General features: G+C 48.4%; 1 protein-coding gene across 7 annotated transcripts in view; it reads right to left on the bottom strand.

The window, feature by feature from the left end:
- Positions 1–24393, bottom strand: part of RANBP3 (RAN binding protein 3) — a 62972-nt gene extending 38579 nt beyond the window's left edge. For all 7 annotated transcript variants that reach the window (XM_008586899.1, XM_008586900.1, XM_008586901.1 and 4 more), the window contains exons 1-2: positions 24330–24393; positions 4699–4754 (exon numbers count right to left, since the gene is read on the bottom strand). In XM_008586899.1, the coding sequence (XP_008585121.1) occupies positions 4699–4754; positions 24330–24351 (78 nt within the window). In that variant the 5' untranslated portion in view covers positions 24352–24393. The remainder of the gene's footprint in view (positions 1–4698; positions 4755–24329) is intronic.
- Between the last annotated feature and the right edge of the window lie 1831 nt (positions 24394–26224).

Genomic DNA, 26224 nt, shown 5'->3' with positions numbered 1-26224 from the left:
CGGCTCCCGCTCACTGGCTGAGCGAGGCGCGGGAGCAGCACCGAGGCTTGCGATCCCGTTGCCGGTCCCCGGTCCGGTACGGGGGCAACACTGAGGGTTGTGATCCGTTGCCGGACACGGAAAAAAGACAAAAGACAAAAAAAAAAATAAATAAAAATAAAAAAATAAAAATAAAGAACTCTGCTCTCCATTCAAGGCATTTAAAAAAAAGAAAAGGTTCCACTTTTGTTCCTAAAACACACATGCACGTAAATATAAGCATTTCTTGAAGAGAGCCACCCAGAGGAAGCAGAAGCACAGGGAAGGAAATAGATAAAATTCCTGTGCTGTCCATCATGCTATGGATTCAGTTTAGGTATTAGGACTGGAATTAAAACTGTCCACTGCTTTTTCTAACATGGAACAACAGGAGGATTTCGCAACTTGTCCCAAGTCTAAGCGATGCCACCGGCTCTCCACATGCAGGCCACCACCACCAATCTGCTGTTTGCTGCAAATGCAATTTGGCATGTCAACTGGACTGACAGAAAATGCAGTGTGGCTTTGCCCCCAAACAAACACAAAACACTCCTGGGCTGGCAGCTTAACTTCTTTCTTTTCAATTCCAGATCTTTTATCTCGGTCATGATTCTGCAATAATGCTGGGCATATGGAGCTCTCTCCTCTGAAGGGGAGAAACTGGCTCTTTTCGGTGCATCCCACTGGGCGGTTTGAGATCATTTACTGAAAGGTAAGTTAGTTGGCTGCACAGCTGACAACAGGACTTCTTGATCTTTGGGGATCAAGAAGTCATTCAAAACATTGCTATAATGAACATTTGAGGGACAATTTAAAATAGGGAATATATACTGGAGGATATCACTGAATTAATGATCATTTTCTTAGGAGTGACATGGTATTGAGGCCCTATTCCTAGGAGACACCTGTGGAGGTATTTAGGGGAGAAATGTCGCATGGGCACAAGTCACAGTCGAGTGCATCAGCATTTATGACTAAAATGTGAACAGTGAAGCGAGGTGAAGGATATGTAAGTGTTTGCAGTGCCATTCTTTTCTGAGGATTTAAACATTTCCAAAATAAAATCTGAAAATTTTAAAATAAAAAGATGTAGCAAAAAGGGGAGAGAAAGTCTGCTCAGAGAAAAACAGCAGCAGCCCAAACAACTTTTTCCCAGTTGGACTTCGGTACTGTGAGAGGGGATGCACTGATTATCTCCGCAAGAGGGAACGAAACCGGAGAAGCTGCTCCTCACAGGCCTGCCCTCCCATCTTCCTTGAACTAGGAAGCTAAGGAGAAACAAAGCTACACGTCTGCCCTTCTATGTCTAATTTCCATCTTACTCTAGAGCGGTCACAAGCAGCAGAGGAAGCAAGACAGACTCTGCATCCATTTGGACACCGTCCTCCGGACTGGGAAGTAAATGACACCAACGAAGCCTCCTCCTGCATCTGCCCTTCAATGCAGACAAATTTCCCGTGTGCCCATTTGGTGACCTTGCCGCAGAAGTGTCACAGAAGTGGGGAGCTCAACCCCAAAGAGCTGGAGAGTAGTTATTCTTAGAAGCCCATTTAGAATGGGCTCTGAGTCAATATTTTGATAAGAATGCCACTTGTGCATTTTTTAAATGGGTGGAAGCCTTCCTAGCCAATCTTCCAGTTCGGGTTCGATTCCGTCACGGTAATGTAATTTGCATAGACCTTTTGAAGGTCATACATGTAAATTAGCCTTCAAACTACAAAGCACACCTTAGCTGTGAGAATAGTACTAAAACAGCAACTAGTGATTTTAAAAGCATTTAAAATTCATCTGAACAGGGGCCGGCCCGGTGGCGCACTGGATAGTGCGCCGCTTGGGAAGCGCGGCGGCGCTCCCGTCCGAGGGTTCGGATCCCACATACAGACCGGCTCCCGCTCACTGGCTGAGCGAGGCGCGGGAGCAACACCGAGGCTTGCGATCCCGTTGCCGGTCCCCGGTCCGGTACGGGGGTAACACTGAGGTTTGCGATCCGTTGCCGGACACGGAAAAAAGACAAAAAAGACAAAAAAAAATAAATAAAAAAAAAAAATAAATAAAATAAAATAAAATTCATCTGAACAAATATTTACATTTCAGTGTTTCATCTTGTTGGTTGCCCTAATGTCTTCAGGTTTAAAGAATTACTAATTCCGGGCCGGCCCGGTGGCACACTGGAAAGTGCACCGCTTGGGAGTGCGGTGGTGCTCCCGCCGAGGGTTCGGATCCCATTTGGAGACCGGTTCCCGCTCACTGGCTGAGCGTGGTGCGGGCGCAAGACTGAGGGTTGCGATCCCGTTGCCGGTCCCTGGTACGGGCGCGACACTGAGGGTTGCGATCCCGTTACCGGTCAGTAAAAAAGACAAAAAGGGAAAAAAAAAAAAAAAAAGAATTACTAATTCCTATTATTTGTTTTAAATCAGGGATTGGCAGGGGCCAGCTCGTGGCTCACTCGGGAGAGTGCGGTGCTGATAACACCAAGGCCATGGGTTCAGATCCCATATAGGGATGGCTGGTTCCCTCACTTGGGAGAGCGTGGTGCTGACAACACCAAGTCAAGGGTTAAGATCCCCTTACCGGTCATCTTTAAAAAATAAATAAATAAGTCAGGGATTGGCAAACTTTTTTTCTACAAAAGGTCACATATTGAGTATCTCTGACTTTGCAGGCCGTATGATCTCTGTCCATACAGCCACAGAATACTGTAGTAAGGGGGAAGGGTGTGGCTATGCTCCAATAACACTTTATTTACAAAAACAAGCAGTAGTGGTAGATCTTAAGTTTGCTGACCCCTGTTTGATCTTTTTTGTTTTTGTTTGTTTTTTTCTATTTCATTTTTGTTGTTGTTGCTGACCCCTGTTCTAAACTAAAGTGAAAAAAAAAAAGGAAAAAGAAAAAAGAAACTAAAAGTGGTTCAAATAATAAATCATAATAAATAAATCAAAATAATAGATCATAATAAACTTCAAAATTCTAGAAAATTCTGATTCTAGTGAACCCTGGAGAAAAATGACCTTAACATCTAAAACAGAGATCTAATACATCCAACTCCTCAGACTTTAATATTCTGTTTCTAAAAACTAGGGCCCCTTCATATTGACTGAACCTCCAAAGGACAAATAATAAAAACACACATATAAGCTGTATTGGTCAGGGACCAAATGAGAGGACACAGAAGAGTACCTTGAAATTGTATGCATCTTGAAAATAGCACCTGGATAACCAAATCAAAACTGGAAGAAAGTTTTCAAAGATTTGTTGCTTCCTTCCTCAGCAAAAGAATTAATAGGAAAGTTTAATGTAAGAATGAGACTAAATAGTTACTACAAGTTTGCTAAATAGTAATTAAAAGTTACAAGCCTGGTTGATAAGCCCAGGCTAACACAGATGCAACTTGTGTGTGGGCATGGGGGGTGGCATTTAGGGCTGCTGCTTCTATTTCCTATTCTCCTCTCCCTCTCCTTCCCTCCCTCCCTCCCTTGCAGAGAGAGCACTTGAATACTGTCCAGGAAAACTAGACCACACAAAAGGAGAATCTCTGGCTTCTTTTCTCAGACCAAGGTATGGGATCTAAGAGCAGTAGCTAGGGTGCCATGAATTCCAAATTGCCAGACCAGCAGCTCCCAGCCTGGGAACTGGTCACCCTGCAAGAGGATTGGGAATCCACCGGAGCACAGTCTGTGGATCATGAACACTGAGCCGACGAGATTCTCAAAATGCTGTTATTATTAAGAGATGCAAACATACTTCCAAACGTTCTGAACCCAGTGCAGCACTTGGTCACCATAAAAAGTTGCAGCCAGCAATATGTTACAACCACCGTCCCAGGGCGTCAGTGGGAGAGACCATACAATTTTTAGATAAATAGAGGGAGTGCTCATACAGGCTGGGGAGTCACTGTGACACAGCATCTATTAACTTCTGACACAACTCTGACCTTCCAGCCCGATTTGTCAGGGAGGGGTATAAGCCAACGGCACCAAGGTGAACACCACTGCCTACCATTGTCTCGTCACAGTATCCTACCGTCACACCAGTCAGACCTTGACAGGGTGCTGGCTCGTCACTGTGAGTCTGGCAAGGTGTTTCCAATAACCAACAACAGTGTGATCTAGACACACACAATCCAAGGGAGAAGCAACCTCACAAAGATGGATGCTGATTATATAACGCAAGCAATCTGATAATTATTCTAAGTTCACTTATGCCTCGTTCGTTGGAGCAAAAAAAGTCCCCCTAAAATCTTTAAAGGTCCTGATTCCCCTTTAACCACCATTGCCTCCTTCCCCTTTCCTTCCATCCTCCCCACCTTCCTTCCTTCTCTACTCCCTTCCTTCCACTTCTTTTCTCCTACTCTGTTCCTCTGCTGCTGGTTTTCCTCATGTACAGTGGCATTTCTAAAACAAATGGCTAGGAATTGGGAAGAAACTTTCTAACACTGTTCTATTATAGAGTCTCACTCTCTGAACCCTTTCCACAACAGAGCCTTTTTAACCTCTCTCCATGGTAACCTGAAGCCACTGAGCCTTTTTCCTCTCAGCTCAATGTGAAGGCTTAAAGGCCCCTGGCTTGGGTCTCCCCATCTGTGGGCAGAGGCAGCCTTGGCAATGAGGCCTGGAGCAAAGACTCTCTGGGAGAGAACACATCAGTGTAAGGAAGTGAAGAGAGAACATACCAGCCCCTTACCTTTTGTCCTTTATCCTTCTGAAACACAAAGACGGGCGGAGCAATGGCAGGCTTTTCTGCAAAGAGAAAAATTGGTTTTTGTCCCCCCAACACTATATTCATACAGTAAACAAAGCTACATATCTTTGTAATAAGTTTTTAAAAAGTATATATATATATATATACCAAAGAGAAAAATTGGTTTTTGTCCCCCCAACACTATATTCATACAGTAAACAAAGCTACATCTCTTTGTAATAAGTTTTTAAAAAGTATATATATATATATATACACACACACACACACATACACATATATACATATATATACCTAGTAACTCCTAAGAACATCAAATCACTTAGAACAGCTTCTTGCCATGGACACCTGAATGTGGGTGTGTTCACTTTATGACAATTCAACACTTAAGGGTATGATACGTGCCCTTTTCTATACACACATTATACGTGTATAACCAAGACCTTCCAAGACTATGAGAACAGGCCATGTCATTGAGAGTGGAGAGCGGCGTGGAGTGTGATGAACTGAAGGGCATCCGGGGCAGCCACTATTCAGTGCCATCAACTGTGCCCTTCCAGGAACGCAGCTCAGAGACATCACATCTTTATGTGGCACTTCCTCAATTTCAAATGTTGGAGACTAATTTCGTTTTTATTTTAGTTTTTAATTGCAGGCCAGGTGTGGCCAGAGGGTGACCAGTCTTCAACCTCCGGCCGCACTGCTCCTCCTCATTACTGTAGAGTAATTCCAACATCTGACCTGGATCTCTAAGTGAGCCCTTGTTAAAAAGAAAGAATTTATGGAGTTCCTGAAAGTTTGAGAGTACATCTGGGACGGCTGCTATTGAAGGAAGAAACACTTTGGGATATTCTGTCACCTGATGGGACAAGAGCAACACAGCCTGTCGTTCCCACACAACACCATTTGTCTCCTATGTGGCGCAGCCAAACCCACAGCCCTTTGCCACTTGGCCCTGGCGTGTGCAGCAGCTCAGGAAGCCCCTGCTGCCCGCCATGGGAGATGCGGACGAGGACTGCCTCGACCCCACAGGTCACACCCGCTCCACAGCCCTGGGCCTGGGCACACTGTGATGTACCCTGTGGGGTGAAGGGCCTCCTTCACCATTCAAAGCACAGAGGACCCCATGTGGATGTGTAGTTGTTAATCTGGTTAGCACCTGCTACACACCCTGCCTCAGTGGTGGGCAACATTCGGACACAGCCCTGCTCTTACAGGGCCCTGATCATGGAGAGCCAAGCCAGATGTTAAGCAAGAACTGTGCACTGGCATGGCATCACCATGAGAGCACTCCGCGTGGGGCGCCAGCTCGGCTCAGTCTGCTCTAGTGTTGGGAGAAGGTCCCTGGAAGAGGGAGTTGTGCTGAGCTCTCAAGGAGAAGAGATGGAAAGGAGAGTGGCAGGCTCAAAAGCATAGGTCCTAGGATGACAGGGAACAGAGGGGCAGATGGTGGCCATGCTGAGGGGAAGTGTCATAAAAGGCATGAGGAAGCACGTATAGGTTTAAACAGAGAACGGTCTGGGAAAGGGAGAGTGAGGGTGGATGTGGGGAGACCAGTTGGGCAGCAATTACAAGCACCCACAATAAAGATGGGGCTCACAGCAGATTTGAGGGGAGAAGGGACAGCACCAAGACGATCAAAGGGACACCATCCCACTCCTGGAGAGGCAGAACAGATGCTGGTCTTGACCTTGGGACAGCAGTCCATAGGCTGGCAGCCCACTGATGGTGACACTGCCCACACCATGTTCCCTGAAGCCTCACCCCAACAGCATGTGATTCATGGAACACGGCCCATGGGAGATACCGGGGTGAATGACATACACAAGACTGCATCAGGTGGGGGGCGGAGGGGTCTCCAACCAGACCTCCACGCTTCCCTAGGTGGCCACGTCCCTGGCACAGTGCATAGCTGCTGCTCGACAAACTCGAGTGAATGAATGAATGTATGGATGTGCCTATGCCGACAATAAATAACGCCAAGAGAATACTGGAGGGCCTCTGGGGCAGAGGGGCAGCTTATCCACACCACATCTGCTACCAAGGATCCCAGAGGCATTCTGGTGCTGGCCCTGTACCCCACAAGCCCCAGCCCCCACTTCTGCATTTAAGAGAATACTGGAGGGCCTCTGGGGCAGAGGGGCAGCTTATCCACACCACATCTGCTACCAGGGATCCCAGAGGCATTCTGGTGCTGGCCCTGTACCCCACAAGCCCCAGCCCCCACTTCTGCATTTGACTCCCAGCCAGTGGCAAGGTGCCCAGACACACAGGAAGGAGAGCCAGGGTTTTGGCCAGCTCAGCATCCCCCCAACCCCCACTGTCTTTAGGGGACCACCCCTCCTCTGCCTCCCCACTTCGGATGGAGCCAACCTCAGTCCTAGCCCCAGCCTGACAAGGACAGCACTTCCCGTCCTGGCCCTAGGGGACACTGTGGCATGTGAATAAGACGAGGCATTTTGTTGTAGCTACGGGGGAAGAGGCATTCTTTCTGCAATGCTGCTGAGCTGGTGATTTACGGCCCTGAGGTTGCCAGTAGCCAGGTGTCACCCACTGCAAGGGGCCTTAGACCAGAGCCAACCCAGGGGGAAGCAGAGCTGGAGATGGAGGGAGACTGAATTTTGGCGACAATGGTGGGGGCCCTGAGTGGAGCTCGACCGAGAGCTAAACTTGCCCCCAGACTTTTCAGTTAAGCTAATAAATGCTGATTTTAGCTTTAGTCAGGTTGAGCTAGATTTCTGCCCCTTGTTACACTAACAGGCTCCAACCTGAGAGAGGTGCAGTCTAGCCACTGCAGACTTAATTAAACATGTGCTATACTCGGGCACTCTGTAGAAGAAATCTTGGACTAGCCCCAAAGTGAAACTAAAATGCTTTCTCTTTCTTCATACCAAGTAGCACCACCTGATCCACTATGTACTTATGGGTTTATGGTCATCCTCCTCACTAGGATATAAACTCCATGAGATGGAGACTCTGCTTTGCTCCCCTTGGCATCTCCTGGTCTAAGAACAGTACTTGACACACTGTAGGGATTCAACAAATACTGGCTGAAGGGATGAATAAGAAGAGGTGTCATTAGAGAAGATGGACACAAGGCGAGGACACATGGCACCCAGCTAGAAAGGAAGACAAGGATGGGGGCAGGATTATCTGGATGGGAGAGGAAGGGCTTTCTTGTGAGAACTGTGTCACTGCTCTGCAGGCACACAAGAGGGCTGCAGTGATGTGGGTGACAAAGTAAGGCATGGAATTCCAGAGTTGCACAAGTCCCATCCAGAGCCTTCTGGAGCACCTGGGAGGGTCGAGGGCATAGGCCAGGAGAGGACCCATCTGATGGAGGAATAACCCTGGGGACAGAGCAGAGGGAGACTATGGAAGGCGATGTGGGGGTCGAGCTCTGAAAGCATCCACTCAGGGAACAGCAAAGCCACAAAGCTGGGTGACATCCAATCTGACACTCCCCCATGTACACCCATCTCCTCTTCCCAGTACCTACCACTACCACTGATCTCAGGTCTTCCTTCTTCCTCCGCCTCTGCTCTCACCCTTTAAGTCCAGCTTCCACAGAGCAGCCAGACCACTGGTGTCAAACACATGCTTAAAACTGCACCGTCCCCCCACAGACTAGGGTCTGAGCACCTTCGAACAGGCCACACCCAAGCTGCTCTTCCTCTGCCTCCCACCTGCCATAGTGGCACTGAGGAATCTACTGTCCCCTGCACGCCCCATGCTATGGTGTGCCACTGGACTTCTGCTTGGTTTAGTCCCTCTGCCTAGAACGCGTGTTCACCTTCTGTTCTGTGCAGACACTTACTCCTGTACAGACAGCATCTCCTTCAGGGAGCTCAACCACACACCTGTCCCACTGTGCTCCCTCCTAAGCATGCCTCTGGCTTCTATCCTGCCATGGGTCACAACGAGGTTACTTGATGAGGGGCTGAGAGACCACGGACACAACACCCGACAGGTCTGCCCCCAGTATATCACCTGGTGTACACCATATAAAAACCATCCAGTAAATGCGTGCATGAAACGTCCCTCTACTTTTTCACATACATAACACTGGGTGATTATGCTATGTAATCACATAAACGTGTATTAAACTCTTATTCTGTGCAAAGCACCACAGGACAAATGGAGAATGGGAAGCTGAGAACAGAAGCCTTCAGGGTAAAACATCAGATTAAAAAGGAGGGGGTGTGTTTGCACAGGGTGGCCTGGCACTGTGGAGCCCTAGAGCACCTAGAGAATTCTTGTGCTTGCTGACAGCATCCTCCCCTAGGTTGTAAGCTCTACAAGAGTGGGCCCTCGTCTGTTTTGTTTATCTCTGTATGCTCAGCCTCAGCTTCAGAGCTTCATTCATCACAGGACCTCAGCAAGCAGTTATGGAGTGAATGAAATGTCGCACACCACAAAGACTGGGACTTGGTGAGGCATGGTCAGGGTTCTCCAGGAGAACAGAACCAACAGGATACAGTAATAGGAGACTATGGCAGTCCAGCTTGGCCCACTGGGACCCTGCTGGTGGCAGGTATGGCGTTCATGATTACCCTAACAACAACACTAACTAAAACATAGAAATGAACTTCAGTCCCATTTCCACCCAAAACACAAAGCATCAGAGTTACACACACTGCACTGCTGCTCAGCTCTTGTAGCTCCAAAAGTCCATAACCTGGAAACTGGCATTGATGTTACAAAACAACAACATACACAAGCCCCATTCCAGGTAGGATTGCCCCACACTTACCACAGTAGGCACAGACTGTTTTCTTTAACCATCCTGCATCACCAAACTGCTTCTGGTTATGTCAGTGAGTAAGCAGCATTCGTCCCACTACCTGAAACCCAAGTATGGGGAGCAGACGGGACTGGAAGCAGTGAGGCTTCTATAACTTGCTTTAATACCCAGCCCAGCTTTTCTTTCACAGGTGAAGGGAAAACCACCATCGGAGATTTCTAGAGACCCAGGCCACCATGAAGACTGAAAATACTAAAATATTCATCAAATGCAGATTCTATCAATCAATCACCCCCTTTTTGCCTTTGAAATACTCCCCAATGAAATTAATTTGAAAAAAATGGAATGTGCCTGGAAATTGGTTTGACACATTATAGCATATGAAAGGATAAGAAAACCAGAAAAAAAAAAACCCACTTGACCAAATGCTTCCCAAAGTTATCTGACCACAGAAGCCCTTTCCAGGAACACCCATAATGAGGCTGCGAATGGCGTTCCATGGACAACTGTGGCTGACACTGGTGTGTGAAGTGGGGTGGGATTCTGCGGTGCAATTCAAATCCCTCCTCCCGCCCAACCATCCTCCTCCACCTGCCCCTCCTCAGCTCCTGTGCCCAGCCTGAGCCCGATTGTGATCACATGCAATGACCACAGACCCCATCTAGGGAGAGTCACCCCTTGCTCCCCCACACCCTGGGAAAACAGCAAGGGGGTGGCTGTCCAGAGGCAGAAAGGACTGAGCCCCTGATGGCATCCAGCCCACAGCACCGGCTCTCCCTCCTGCCACCCTCCACCCAACTGTGAGGTTCAGACTCAAAATGGGACAGACCAACTATGACCCAGGACAGGGCCTGTGTCCAGATCCTGGTCTTTGCAGTCCCAGAGATGGCACAGATAGGCTAAGAATCAAGCAAACCCGGGCAGGGAAAGCTTGGAGATCTCTGCTCTTGTTCCAAACCTCTGTCAGATGTCAGGGACCCCTCTGCACTGTCTCTCCCCAACTTGGCCATCTCTGCGTGGCTGTGATTGAAACGGTGCTCTGTCTCGCCTAGTTGAGCCTGGGAACCTTCCACAGCTGCATGAGGGATTCACAGATTCAATCATAATATTCATTCAGCAACTACAACTTTCAGCAATTCCATACATCTGAGTGCCCACTGTGTGCCAGGCACCACACTAGCCTCTGGGGACATAGCGGTGACACGGAGAGACATGTCTCTGCCTTCCAGGAGCTGACATTGGACTTTAACTAAATACTACAACACAAAGGAGGCACAGGCCTAGTGCAGAATCAGGGAAGGCTTCTCAAAGGAGGTGCTGTCTAAGCTGAAGGTCAAGCAGCATTTAGCCTGGTGCCCAGGAACAGGAGGAATGAGACAGCAGACAGCAAAGAGCCCTGGAGGAAACTAGGAGGTTAGGATCTAAGCTGAAGGTCAAGCAGCATTTAGCCTGGTGCCCAGGAACAGGAGGAATGAGACAGCAAAGAGCCCTGGAGGAAACTAGGAGGTTAGGGTGGCACCTGTAGTGTGACTGGTGTTTTGCTGGTGCTTGGGACACAACTGGGAACCCCAGGCCCTTTGGGACAGACTGGAAAACAGACCAGCCCAGGGTAACAGGAGTGGGGCTCTCCACTGGGTCTGAGGTTTGCACATGTACACCTGCATGGGCCAGTGTAGAAGCTCCTAGAAGGCAAACATCAATCAAATTCAGGCAGTTCTCAAAATACCTTTTTCAAGGAAATGAGCCAAAGATGGCTCCAAAGGCGGGGGTCCCAGTGGAAGGTGGACTCATCCCCTAGAAGGCTGTGGTCTCCTTCCTGACCCAAGAGGCCATGGATGATTTTCCCTGCAGGGAGTCGTAGGTCTCTGGGGGCTTAGGAGTCTCTGACGAGGTGGGCCTTTACTCTAAAGCAGACACTACTGGCCTGGGACCCAGGGACACAGAGAAGGCCCACAGATGGCTCAGATGGGTGTGTGGGAAGTCCATAAACCTTTCACCCTGAAGTCATCTCTGTAATTTGGTGTATAATGTCTTTGTCTAGGGAGAGAGCCCAGACACTGCTTCCTCATAGTGGGCAAGAAGAGTGAGGGGAAAAAAAAAAAAAGGAGGATGGTATGAAACAGCACCATGCTTAAGAGAATTAAGATAGTGGGCTTCCTGGTACTAACATCATGAGGCGGCCCCCAGAGACCAGGACTCAAAGGTTTTATCTGTGCCTTTTCTGCCAAGAGACTGATTGGTGGCAAAACCTTTAAAACAAAATGACTTATATGTCTATTTCAGAGGTAGCAAGGAAGGGGGAAGGGGCACTGTAGAGGATGCCCTGCCCCACAGCCAGGCTAAGAAGGAAGAAGAGCCCCTTGAGAGAGACATGAGGAAAGGAAGTGGGGTCCCTGCTGCCTACTGAAAGCAAGAAAAGGAGAGAACAAGGAGCTGGCCTGAACCCCAGAGGTAGCCCAGGGTAGAAGAGCATGTTTCCCAATCCTGTAGGGTAACAGGGGTCTTAGAATCCTGTCTTTAGATTTCTCCCAGACTTTGCCATGTTATTCACGGCAAAGACATCCACAAATGGGGTTACCCCAAACTCTGGATGGTTTCATAATTGTGGCCAGCACTCACTGAGCACTTCTTTATGTGCCAGGTTTTATCTGCATCAACTCACTGAATCTTCACAACCACCTCAGGAAGGAGGTCACATCAGTGTCCTTATTTTACAGGAAAGGAAACAGAGACTCAGGTGAAGTGACTTGTCCAAGTGGGGCTGGGTCTCCAACAGAAGTGGGCCCGACTCTGAAGCCCAAACTCCTGAGCGGCATGCCACGCTGCTATCCAAGCAGCACAGGCAGGAAAGGGAGAAGTTACTGATTCCGGTTTGATTCCTCCCACCTTTTCTACTCAGGCAGGCCTTAGAGCTACAAAACAGACATTCCTTTCTTTTGGGAAATGACATCAGTAATAAAGCAGCTGTCAGCTAACATTCTTGATAAGCACCTGTGGAAAAGCACAAACTAAACTGGGGAACTAGTGATGAGTTTTGGGGTCAGTGCGAGGCTTTCCACAAGGCATATCCCTGCCTCGGAGAACACAGTGTGCAATTATGCCAATGGCAGATCCGTGCAGAGACTGAGATTCTTTAAGACTGTCAAGAAAAGAATCAAAGATGCATTCCAAGGTACACACTCAACAATGAAACAAGTTGCACTCTGTCTTCATCTGTCAAATGTTTAACCATGGAATGTTTTTTGCGTAACATATTCAGAATCTAAACTGACAGCCTACACACCTCTCTCCTCTCCCCTCTCCCACATAAACGTTCTTCACTGCTGTGGCGAGAGTAATGCAGAGTACCAAGGGCAGACCTGCCCTGCAACAAGCTCTGCCTCCCCACCCTCACGCCATAGCTGCCTCCAACATCTGTCTCGGAGGATCTCCTGTTAAAACCAAATAGAAGAAACTATGTAGATGTACAAAAGAGAATCTGAGACATCTTTGCCTTTTCTATTTATTCCTCTCCTAACTGATGGCTCCAACACCTACCAGGAAACGGTCCCCATCTGGAAAGCCACTTAGAATTCTTGACCAAAATGTCAGCAAGGTACTTGTGTAAAATTAGCTTTAATCCTAGGCTGATGTGTCTTAATCTTCTTATCTGTGAAAAAAATATGGAAAGCACCTTGCCAACACAAATAACAGTCTATTACTACATGGCAACTGCTTTAATCCAGCAACACTTACTATCTCAACCCTTCAAGTCATTTATTCTCTCAGGAATTATTATAAACAGTTCTGTACTGCAGCATAAAGGTAAACCCATCACTAATGTGTCAGCTCTGTTCTCCAACTAATTCTTGGTGAAGAATGGAACTGATCTCAAACACGCGGTTGCTAGGTGATGCCTCTCTGAATCCAGTGTACAGCATGCTCAGCGATCACTGGCCTGGCTGATGGAGGGTGGTGGCCCCAGACAACTCAATCCTTTTTCCCATCCTCAAATATATTTCTCCTCTGCAACTCTCAACTGGTTTCACAGAGATTTCAGGGAGCACAGATATTTAAGATGATGACATCTTACATTTTATGTACTTCTTTATGGAATGCTCTGCATTCTGCTGTTACCTATGCCTACTGAAATCCAAGCCAATCTCCAACACTCTAGTCTTATTGCCAGATACCTCTGTTTCCAAAAGCAAGAGCAACAGATGCATCTTCACAATCCCCATGACGGCCTTTATTTCCCCACTAATCAGTCCTGCAGCCAAACTCTCCTACTGCCTCCAGTCCTACCCCATCCAGACTGTAAGCTCCTGGGGACAGAACTTGTACTTTGCACCTTTGTGCCTTGAATAAATAAATCATACAAAGTCAGCAACTTTGCCTAAAACTGCAGAAAGAAGTGCAGTGATCCAGCTTCAACGGCACTTTTCTCTTCTGCCACTAGGTGGCGAGATATGAACACAGCTGAGGTGAAGCGAAAGTGGCTGAAGATTTGGGGGAAAAGTTCTGGGAAACACAACGGAAATCCCCTCTCTAAAGCGAAGCTCATGGGAAGGAAATCCGAGGACTACAGAACTTCTGCTGAGGTAGCTGACCAAAACTGATGGTATTCGGGAGTGTGGGCTCTGGTCTTTGTGTGCATGCAAACCTGTCTTCACCACTCGTGGTTGTGATCCGTGCAAGTTAACTTACCTTCCCTTCCTTGTTTGCATGACACGGATGGTACCTGACCCCAGGTGGTTTCTGGAAGCTTACATGAAATGATGCATATACACTGTTTGGGGAAGGGGCTGGCACACACTGAATTCCACGTTGGCACTAATATCTTATCATAATTATACTCAGAAGGCTGCAAAGCAAACACATTGACATCACCTTAAAGCACAAGCCATAGATTCAACAACAGCTGCCAGCCCCCAGGCCACAACAATGATAAGTGCCCCACGGTGAGGCCCCTTCCAAGGCATGGAATGGTTGGATCTAAGAGCTGCCTGGACACCTGGGACACTCGATGCAAATGCTCAGTTGCTCAGAATCCCTGAGACCTTCTGAGGCCAAAGAAAACACTGTGTCAAAATCTAAAGGAAGGCTGACAGGCAAGCCTTGCTCTCATCGGTGGGATTTACTGAGCACATACTCTGTGCTAGGCACCGAGCTTGGCACTGGAGACAGGAATGAAAAGGCAGACAAGGCCACAGCTCTCTAGTGGGAAAAGAGAGAAAACAAGTACCTGGCTGCATGGAGAGATAACTGGGTAAGTCTGGTGACAGGTGCTATAGAGAAAATAAAGAAGGGGGACGAAAATAAAGATGGTGGGAGAAAGTGAGTGGTTGGGGAAGGCCTCTCTGAGGTGGCATTTGAACCTCACACAAAAGGGACAAGAGGACAGGAAGGGATGAGAAGGTGAAGGCAGAGGAACTCGGACAGAGGGGACCCCGAGTACAAAGGTCCTAAGGAGAGAAAGAGTGTCCAGGGGGAGGGTGGGACAGGAGGAGGCTGGAGAGGGCTGGGAAGGACCCAGAGGATGCTCAGCCTTGCAGGGCAAATGTACAGGGAGCCAGCGGAGGAGTCCAATCAGGGAGGTGACACAATCTGATTTATACATTTAAAAGCTCACCCTGGCAGTGTTCCCTATGCAATTCTGCCCACTTTTATGTTAGAATATTTTCCTAATAAAATGTTGGAGAAGATCATCCTGGGAGTGGTGAGGAGACCAGATCATAGGGAGGCAGGAGCGGACGCGAGGGAACCAGCGAGGAGCCTCCAGGAATCATTCTGGCGAGGAGCGGGGGTGACAATGACAGCTTGGGCTGGCCTCATGGCCTTGGAGATGGAGCAAAGTGGATGGAGTCCAAATATTTTGGAGACAAACAGAAGCTGCTGGTGTCTTAGCTCTGGGAAAACTGAGGGACCATAACGAGCTGGAGAGTGCACCCTGCTCACTTGGTGGCACATGCTGATAGTTACAACAACTCTTGCTCCTCTGACAAAGAGACTTCACAGGCAGGGCTTGCCCCTGAAGCCCTGGACTCTCAGGTTCCCTGCGGCCACCACGATCAATGCCATGGAACAGCCATTCTCCTCTGAGCAAGAGGTAGTCTGTTTTCTCACCCTTGCCCTGAGAAAGCCAGACGCCCAAGGGCTATTTCCCCACTCACACTCTGCTCTTGTGGATGCAACGCGGGAGTTAATTCTGGGTAAGCAAGTTCCTGAAATTCTGTGTGGCAAACCTGGGGGACAATTTCCTATTTTTCTTCAAGCATCATCAATAATGATAGTGGATGCAGTGCCCTACACGGGTCAATTTTCAGGAGGAGAACAAGTGTCCATTAACACGACGCTATTGATCTAATGGAAAGGATGGGCACAGCTCCTACACTTAATGGCTGGGGATGGGCATGCTGGTCCCAGCCGGTCCTCCCTGCTTACATGGCCTTGGGATTCAGCCCCTGTGAAATGGAGCAGCCTAGAGTCAGAGCATCTCTGTAGGTCGTCACTAGCTCTGACATTCTGTCAGGTCCTCACCTTGGACCTACACAGTGATGAAGGTTGAGGAAAACACTCTTCCTCCGTAATGAGGACGTGAAATCCAGCTGCCAAAAGGTCACAGTGGAAAAGGAAGGTTGGGCGGATGAGCCCTAAGCTCTAGTTGGCAAATAACTTATTTCTGGATAGTTTTATTTAATCCTATAACCTAGTAAATGTCATCTAAGAGTAAGTTTGCCCCTCGGGTTGTTGGCCAGTGTCTGGAGATATTTTTTCTTGTCTCAACTAGGGGGAGAGGGTGCTACTAATGGCATCTAGTGGACATAGTGGGTGGAGACAAGGTATGCTGGTTGACATCCTACAGTGCACAGAACAGTCCCCCTACCATCAAGAATGATCCAACCCTAAATGTCAACTGAGCTGAAGTTTGAAAACCTTACGTTAATTAAAAAAAATTTGAGTTAGACCTTAACTCACACTAGACACTAGAATAAACTCCTGATGGGTCAGACAGTATAAACCAGGGTGATCCTCAGTTTCTTCCTCTCTCCCCGCCCCCAGTCAGAGTGTGAGTTTAAATGAGTACAGCCTCCTAGGACCTCAGTAGGGCAGATGATTATGGGACACAGAGTCTCTTGGGAGGTCAGTGGAATCCTCTAACCTAATGGTTCTCAACTGGGGGTGATTCTGACCCTAAGGGGACATCTAGCAATGTCTGGAGACATTTTCCTTTGTCATGACTGGGGGAGGGTGGGTGGGTATCTGGGTGCTACTGGCATCAAGTGCTAGAGGCCATGGGTGCTGCTAAACATCCTTCAATGCACAGGACAGGACCCACCAGCACCAGTGTCAATAATTAGAGGTGGGGAAACCCTGTTATAACTCAAAAGGAGCTTTTTCTCTACCCAGGCATCCAATTACAAGAATCACAGCCCGTAGTGACTGACACGTATCCCCACAAGCCAGTGGGTCAATTACCCAACATATATTCGCTCTCACACAACAATCCTCAGACTTGCTTTTCATTGCTCCCATTTTACAGATGCAGGAACTGAGGTCAAACAACTTGCCCAAGGTTCTGGGGCAAGTAAGTGGCAGAGGCAAGACACACACTGAGAATAGTCAGTCCAGGTGCTTCCAACCATGCAATGAGTGGCCAACTGGAGCCTGCTGGTCAGCCCCGGTTTAAAATTCTCCCAGGGCTAGACAGATGGGGGAGAAACCCATGCTGATCTCACTACAGGCTTCACTCAGGCCCTTATGCTGAGGCTCTGCTATCACCTGACAGCAGTTCTCAAACTTTTTGGTCTCAAGACCCCTTCTCCACCTTTATAAATGCCTGAGGATCCCCAAGAGCTTTTGTAAGTGTGGATTATAGCTACTACTGATACTTACCATATTAGAAATTAAACCTCAAAATATTAATTAATTTATTTAAGACAATAAACCCAGGAAAGTCTTACCTAAATAATATATTTTTATGAAAAATAACTATTTTGGGGCCGACCCTGTGGCTCACTCGGGAGAGTGCAGCGCTGGGAGCGCAGTGGCACTTGGAACGCCGAGGCTGCGGGTTCGGATCCTGTATAGGGATAGCCAGTGCGCTCACTGGCTGAGTGCGGTGCGGGCGACACCAAGCCAAGGGTTACGATCCCCTTACTGGTCACACACAAAAAAGAAAGATAACTATTTTCAAAAAAATAAACTATTTTCAAAAAAGAAAAAATAACTGTTTTCAAAAACAAAATGAGTGAAAAGAGCAGCACTGTTTTACATGTTGACAAATCTCTTTAATGTCTGGCTTACTAGCAGAAGCTGAATTCTCTTATCTGCTTCTGCAGTTCATCTGTTACCATTATCACACATCGTATAACCTCTGGAAAAAAATCCACTGTCCATTCATGAGAGAATGAGTTTAAAAAGGCAAATAATGTCCCTGTATTATTATGAAAATAGTTTTAACTCGCAGTCCTCTTGAAAAGGTCTCGGGGATTCCCAGAGGCCCCTGGATCATCTCCGAGAACCACTGCCCTGGGGGGGGGGGGGCAGTGTTCCAAGGGCACTGAATCCTGAATTAATTGTGCACCATGAAGAGTTTTATGCTGAGGTCCTCTGCTAAAGAGCACTCCGAGTACAGAGAACTCCAAGTCTAAGAGGCTGTATGATAGGCTGAAACCTAAAAACCAACCAAGGTCAGACAGGCACCAGAAGAGAAGTAAGTGGACCAGGTCCCAAGCAACGTGGTAGTGTCTGGGAGGGTGCACAGTCTGTCTCCATGATGGCAGCTGCTCCTCAGCCCTGCAAATCATTACTGTACAAGAATGCAGGCCAAGGGTAGTTCCTGGTTTTCAAGAGAAATCAGAAATCTGGATTCCCCACCCTACCCACCCACCTCAGAATTTGTAAATGTTGGTTCCTAATTGAAAACAAATAAAGAAAAACCGGGCCGGCGCGGTGGCGCACTCGGTAGAGTGCGGTGCTTGGGAGTGCAGTGGCACTCCCGCCGAGGGTTCGGATCCCATATAGAGACCGGTCCACTCACTGGTTGAGCGCAGTGCGGGCGCGACACCAAGGGTTGCAATCCCGTTGCCGGTCGCGGTACGGGCGCGACACTGAGGGTTGAGATCCCGTTACCGGTCACAAAAAAAGACAAAAAGGAAAAAAATAAAGAAAAACCTAAATGGACCATATTATATATGTCTACTTGCCCCTCAAGCAAGTTTGCAACTTCTGCCTGTGGTTTTCAATGCTGGCTTCATGTCATAAAACATCTGTGGAGCTTTTTAAAACTACAGACACTCTAGAGCTCTTGTAACCATCTCCAATGGTGCTGCCCAGGCAGCAGTTTTTATTTTCCTCAACAACTTCCTTAAACAAGAGTGAAGTGCAACCAGGGCCGAGATTCACAGTGAGTGCTATGCAACAGCACTGAGTGCCAACACTGCCAAGGAAAGGAAGCAAACCATTGGACACGCGGGTGGGAGGGGACTCCATGCTGAGGCCCTATGCTACAGTTTCTCCTGAGTAGCAGCACAGAGTCAAAGAGAACACCACTCCACCTGGACCACAGGAAGACTATGTGCAGAGGGAGCAAAATTAAACTCCCTTCAAACAACAAAAAAAGAAACATTGCTGTTGCCACGACCACTGCTAGATCCTGAGCAGATAATGATGCAAATCCACTTGCGTCATGATTGCTCCAAAGTACCATGGAGAGCTACCAACGCTCAGCCCAGTCAAAGTCAGCCTTCTCTGCTCGTCTTGCCTTTCTTGAGTAGTTTTAATCAATGGTGTTCTCTTCTCAGATCCCCACAGTGAACCCCACCTCTCCCCAAGTGGCCCTCTTCTCCCACTGTACCCCAGCCTATTCTCTGCCTGAACTCACTAGGCCGGAATTCAACTGGTACCTAAAATGCCTCCTTCCTCACCTTCAAATGCCATTCGAACCTCACCTAATCCCTGTTGCCTCCACTCACTACGGTCCCCTCAGATATCAGCACACTCCAGATCCTGACGGGCTCTAATATCCAATGAATGTGTGAGGGTAACAGGGCTGCTGGGGTAATTTCACCTTCCAGTTGTCTTGCAGAACTATAAGCTTTTCTGTCGATACACAGGATCCTCGGCAAAACTTAAAATTTTCTTCTAAGTGCATAAAGATTTCGCAGCCTCTGATTTTCCAGGCCCCATCTGTTACAGATACATGAGGCACAGCTGAGTAGAAGGCATACATTCTGATCTCGGGGCAAATCCCAGAGTTAATCTTTATCATAAATTTCATGAAAAATTTCAAACAGCTGTTTCTCCCTTATTCTAAAAATTAAATTTAGAACAGGAGAACGGGGTGGTGAGAATCAAGTCAACGGAGAATTCCAATTACTTGAGGCCTTGCTAATCAATAAAAATTCAGCTGCATCCTATCCTCTCAGGGGTTAGGTTTTAAGTCAACGAGTAAGACACAAATTGAGAAAAGCCAAACCACCCTTGAAAATCTCTAGACTCACACTTGGTCAGGCTAGATAGTGGTTCTCAACTGGTTCTTAATTTTATCCCCCAGGGGACATGTGGCAACGTCTGGAGACATTTTGGTTGTCATGACTTGGGGAGGAATGTGCGATTGGCATCTAGTGAGTAGAAACCGGTGATACTGATCAAAATCCTACAATGCACAGGGCAGCCCCTCCATGACAGAGAACTATCTGGTCCCGAATGTCCACAGTGCCACGGTTGAGAAACCCTGGGCTAGATGATCACGCAGTGAAAGGCAGGACAGAGCTTAGGACCAATGGCTCCTGCTGGTGTCCCATCGTGGGCTCTGCCCGAGGCCATCTCTGAGTGGGGCAGATTCACCACACCATTTACACTCATTACCTGTTCTCTCACTCACTCTTCTGAGCACTTAAGCTAACTGTGTCTAGAGAGTCCACTGTAGTAAAAACAGCTACCATTTATTGAGTATTTATTATTAGTGCTAAATAATCTTTGTGCACTAATTCAGCCAATGCTCACGGCAACCTCGAGACAGGTACTGTAATCATTATTCCCATTTTACTGGTGAGGAAACTGAGGTTCAAAGAGGTTAAGGAACTTGCCCCCCAATCACTGAGAGTAGATGGGAGAGTCAAAATACAACCCTAGTTCTCTACAGGGCAAAGCTTGTGACCCATGGTCATTTTACACCAGTGAGTCTTACATGGGGCAATGCTGCCTACGCCCGCCCCCCGCCCCGCCCAACTTGCTACTGGCATGATTAGGTTCAAGGATGCCGCTATGCTACTAAACATCTAACAATGTATAGGACAGCCCCTCCCCCCCAACAGAGAACTATCCCAAAATGACAACAGTGCCAAAGCTGAGAACCTTGCTTTATACCACCTCCTGGGTTTCCACCATGTACGTCCACAGGTCAGCAAGGAGTTTATGCTATCTCTTAATGCTGGGATCTAGAATCCAAGATTTCCTACAGTTCAAATATACTTTGCTCACCCTCTTCCCATTCTTCTTTATCTTTACCATGGACAAAAGTCCACCATCAAATCCTGATGTCAGTCTACAATGCAGAATAACTCCAGAGATAGGAAGATTAATGAGTTTGGGAGGTATCATTAGTGTAATGCCACATGGGGGAGAATACCCCTGGACACAAATGGAAAACACAAACACACACTCTTAGTAGAAGAGCATTCCAATAGGACTTTAAAAGTCATGGATTACAAGACTACCAAGAAAGGGGCTGTGGGAGTTGCTCTCACCATGGGTGAGGAGATCACCATGGCAACAAGGGCCAAAAGGATGGGGTACTGGAGACACAACTGAAAATGTTTCCTTGTACACAAGCACGGCACATCTTACTTGTGGTTTCCAACCACTCAAACCAGTGGTTCTCAACCCTGGCTGCATATCAGAATCACCTGTGCTTCTTTCTAACTGTACAGACGGCCAGGGCTCACCCAACACCTTACAAAATTGAAATCTGTAGGGTGTGAGACTGAGCATCTGTAGTTTTAATCCCCAGGTGATTCTGATGCCCACCCAGGGTGTACAGTCACTGTTCAAACTGACACAAAGGTGGAAATGACCCAGAGAAGAGAGACAGAATGGATGGAGGAGGAACTTGATATGAGGATGGGCCTACTTAGGATCCCAGTCTAGAAAGACAAAAGCCAAGAGGGCATTTGACTGGAGCTTAAACAGCAAAAGGAAAAGCACAACCATGGGGCAGTCTCTAAAGCTTAAAAATGCATAGGCAAGGAAATCCTACTTTACATAGTGGATAAGAAATTAAACATCCTAGCAGGCTGTACAATCCCAAAACAGAAACGGAGTCTTCAAGAAACATACAATGACTCATTAAAAGATGGCAGGGACATCCGAGGCACAAAAATCCACTAAGATTTGATTTCCTGAGGGCAACTAGTGTTAGAGGCAAAATATTAGCTGAGTGTGGCATTTATTAGGGAGCAATTTGAAGTACAAAACACTCCATTTTTCTATTTTACACTTACCCATTCAATTATGCCTTTTACAATCAAGAGCTCATGTGTACAGCATACGCTAAAAATATTATCTCCTGGAAAACAGCAATACATAATTTCCCTTGTGCTTAAGTGTATCCCTCAAACAGGGTCCTCACTGATGAATTCGTTCATTCATATATTCATTCAACCAATATTTCTTGGATGCCTACTTCATGCCAGGCACTGTTGTCAACAAAGGAGACCAACCACTGAACACAACAGATAAAAGTTCCTGCCCTCTTGGAGTTTATATTCTAGTGGAGGGGCAGTTAAACAAACAAGTAAAATCTAGCATATCAGATGGTGATAAATGCTGTGGCGTGAAATAACGTGGGGTAAAGGGGATAGGAAATGTGTATACAATTTAAAACAGGTGGCCAGAGAAGTTCTTAAAAATAAAGTAACAAATGAGTAGAAACCTGGAGGTGAAGAAGCAAGCCAGGAAGGTTTATGGGGAAAACTGTTTCAGGCAGAGGAACCAGCAGGAAAAACGGCTAAAAGGAGGGAGTGAATGGACCATTTCAGGAACACTGAAAAACCCAAGATAGTTAGAGCAGAATGAGTCAGGGGTAGAGTGGTGAGAAAGGACAGGAAGGTATCAGGGAACCACTCTGACTGACTTCTGGGTTAAGAAGTAATCAGAGTGGAGGAAAGTGAGGCCCCAAGTGGTGGCAGTGTAGGTAGGGAGAAGTGGTTGCCCTCTGGAAACATTTTTACAGTAGCACTTACAGAATTTGCTGTGGTGAGAGAAAGAGAAGAGTTGGGATGAACCTCAAGATCTTGTGTCTGAGCAATTCAAAGAACAGACTTGTTTTTCACTACAGTGGCAGACTATGGATGGGCAGGTATTTTGGGGGGGCGGGGATAAGGATTTTGCTTTGGACGTGCTGTTTGTTAGATTTGCCTATTAGACATCCAAATGGAGATGTCGAATCTGATACTGGACTTATGAATCTTGAGTTCAAAACACTATATAGACTCATGTAAATATATAAAGTACGTCAAACTGACTGCCACTTATCCAGTCCCTCTTCTGCCTTTAACTGGCTCTCATGAGTTGGAATGCCTCAACCCTCCACAGGCTCCTTTATATTATAAATGAGATACAGTGTAAAAGGGCCCAGAATGGAGGGACTCTGAAGCCAGACCACCTTAGTTCACATCTCTGCTCCTTAGCAGCTGTGTGACCTGCCCTGGATAAGTCTCTTAACCACACTAACTCAGTTTCCTCACCAAGAGAATGGGGCTACCACTTTTTACCTCGCTGAGCTTTGGGGATGAGTATTACAGGATAACAGCATGTCGAGACTTTGAACGGTATCTGGCACCACCCCGAATGCTCCACGAGAATGCTCCACGAGGCTGAGCCGTTACTATCATCATTCATGCATTCGTGCAGCTCTGTATGGAAATCAACCTCAGGACACTGTTCAACAGCAGGGAGCATCGTATGGGGGAATCAGGGCCAGACAAGTGGAGAGCTTGCCGGCAGGTGTGCACCAGTTATGCACGTAAAAAAAGGAGGGAGCTAAAAATAGGTCTCGGAAGTCCCGAAGCTACAGCGATAGCAACACGACTGTCGGTGAAGCAGACACCAGCCTTACGGAGTGCTTTCTCTGGGGGATTCTGAAGTGTAACCGTGTCAAAAACGCTCAGGTGGGATGTCAGCGCTCCACAGAGGAAGGGATCACACGGTCTTTCTGGAAGTGCAGCAAAAAGGGGGGTCATAAAGCAGCGTGGCCTTTCGGCGGCCCAGCTCCTGGGGCCGGGCCTGAACGAGGGGAGACGAGGCGCCCCCAAAGGATCTGGCGGCGAAACTGGCGGGAATTGGGGAGCCGAGTTTGGGGCGGGGGTGGGGAGAACACAGCTCGGGCTTCCTCCGTCCTCGGCGTGAGGACGGCCCGCGGAGAATGAGGACCTCCCAGGACTAGGGGACGGACCAGTCCCGGGAAGGAGGCAAGCCGGGTCTCCGAGGACGAGGGGGTGAGGGAGGGAGCGTGGCGCGCTCGGGCCCGCGACCAGGCCCTAAGGTCTATTTACATCCGAGACTGAGGCACTGAGGCCGCGCCTCCAGCTCCCTGCAGCCTCGAACCCGGCCTGCGAGGCGGAAGGGGCTCGGGGCCGCGGCCACAGCGGCCTCCCGGCTCCTCTGGCCGGACGGTGGCAGGGGCCAGGGCTGCCGGGAGTGACGGGCCGAGCCGGTGAACCGGCCTGAGGGGACGCAATGGGGGGCGACTGCAGGGCCCGCCGGGCCACTAGCTCGGAGCGGACGGGAATCCCGCACTCCGCGTGCTCACCCCTCGGGCCTGTGGCCGCTGGGCCTCCCGCCGCCCGTTTCCCGGCGACCAGCTGGCCCCCGACGGTGCCTCCCCTACCTTCGTTCGCCAGGTCCGCCATTTTACTTCCTTAAGCCCTCCCACAAGGCCCCGCGCCGGCCCGGGCTCGCCAGCTTTCTGCCAGAAACTCCCGCGCGTGCGCACTGGACAAGCCGACTCTGTGCGAGGCGGGCGGCTCGCGCCTGCGCGCTCAGCCCCCGCGCAGAGTAGAACTCCAGATCGCGCGTTCCCGGCCCGGTTGCGCTCCGAGCATGCGCCTGCGCACTAGCTGCCCCCCGCCTCCTTTTCCCGCCGACGGAGGGGGCGTGGGGAAGGCAGGGCGCATGCGCGGTGCCGGCTCCGCGGACTGTAGGGGTGTTCCGTGTCGTGGTGTCCTTCGGGCCGGGTCTTGATGCCCCTGCTTTCCCGCTTGTTTTCTGGGGGTCCCCTGCGGTGGGAGCGTCAGCCGTGGAGGGCGTCACAGTCGATGCGCCCCTCCAGGTAAGTCCCTGGACTTGCGGGGCCTTACACACGCGCAGGGGACCTGGTGCAACGGACTTGGCTCAGGACCTCTGAGCCACGAGAATGGGAGCTCGGTGACGGCCAGACCTAACGCCCCTTGCACCGAGCTGGGCCTCAAGTTTCTCCATCTGTAAAATGGGACCATCAACCTCACAAGGCTTGAGTGAGAATATCAGACCCCTTAGGCTTCAAGGTTCTTCATCTGTAAAGTGGGATCACAACGCACAGGGCTTAAATGAGAATATTGGACCCCCTTGAGCCTCAAGATTCTTCATCTGCAAAATGGGATCATACCTCACAAGGCTTATGTGAGAATATTGGACTGCCTGGACTCGTTCTCGACTCACCTGCTATGAATCACTCAGCAAATCCTGCGGGCTCGGCCTCATCTCCAAAATATATCCCTGATCCACCTGTTCTCACCAGCCCGGCTGTCACCAGCCTAAGGCCGCATCGTCCTCATCTCTCTCCTGGAATACTGGACAGCCTCCCCTCTCCTGTCGTTTCTTTCATTCTGAAGGATCTCCTGGCTCTTCTGCACATAGCAGCAGGCTGAGGAACCTTTTAAAAATGTAAACTAAAGATATAAAATATTTTTACAGTATCACGGGTACATGCCTCCACAGTGCTTTTAAGGGACTTTCAGCTGAATTTGGACTAAATCCTAAACCTCTTGTTCAGGCTTATGAAGCTCCCATGCCTCACCTGTTCCCCCTTGCTCACTGTGCAGCTCAGCTGCATGGGTCTTTCCGTCCTTGGAGTACACCAAACTCATCCCAGCCTCAGGGTCTTTGCACTTGCCTGAGCTTGGGACTGTGTTCCAGGTCGTCTAGGTTTAAGTCTGCCCCTTCTTCTCCAGTATGATCTAGAAGGGTGGGTACCCTGCAACCTGTGGGTCAAATCTAGCCTGTGAGCTAAGAATGACTTTTTACATGTTCAACTGGTTGGGGGAAAAAGTCAAAAGAAGAATAATATCTCGTAACATATGAATGTGGCATGAAATTTAAGTTTCAGTGTTTATAAATAAAGTTTTATTTGAAAACAGCCACTCTTACTCATTTATGTATTGTCTGTGGCTGCTTTTGGGCTACAACGGCAGAGCTGAGTCCTTTTAACAGAAACCGGCCAATAAAACTCAAAGTATTCACTTTTTGTGTCTTTACAGAGAAAGTTTGCTAACCCCTAATCTAGGGCATGGATATTTACATGGTTGTGCTACACTTGTCTGTACAACTAGTGGGGTGTGGTAAATTATTAACAACTGCTTCTCTGGGGGAGAATGTGTGTGTTAGTATGTATGTATGTATATGTGTGTGTGTGGTTTATTGTAAATTTTTTTTTTTTTCCTTTTTGTCTCTTTTTTTGTGACCGGCAACGGATCGCAACCCTCAGTGTCGCGCCCGTACCAGACCGGGACCGGCAACGGGATCGCA

The sequence above is a fragment of the Galeopterus variegatus genome, unplaced genomic scaffold (assembly GCF_000696425.1).
Source record: "Galeopterus variegatus unplaced genomic scaffold, G_variegatus-3.0.2 Scaffold4172, whole genome shotgun sequence".
NCBI lineage: Eukaryota > Metazoa > Chordata > Mammalia > Dermoptera > Cynocephalidae > Galeopterus > Galeopterus variegatus.
Note: the sequence above shows the minus strand (reverse complement) of the source record. Positions and strands in the feature narration are given on the sequence as shown.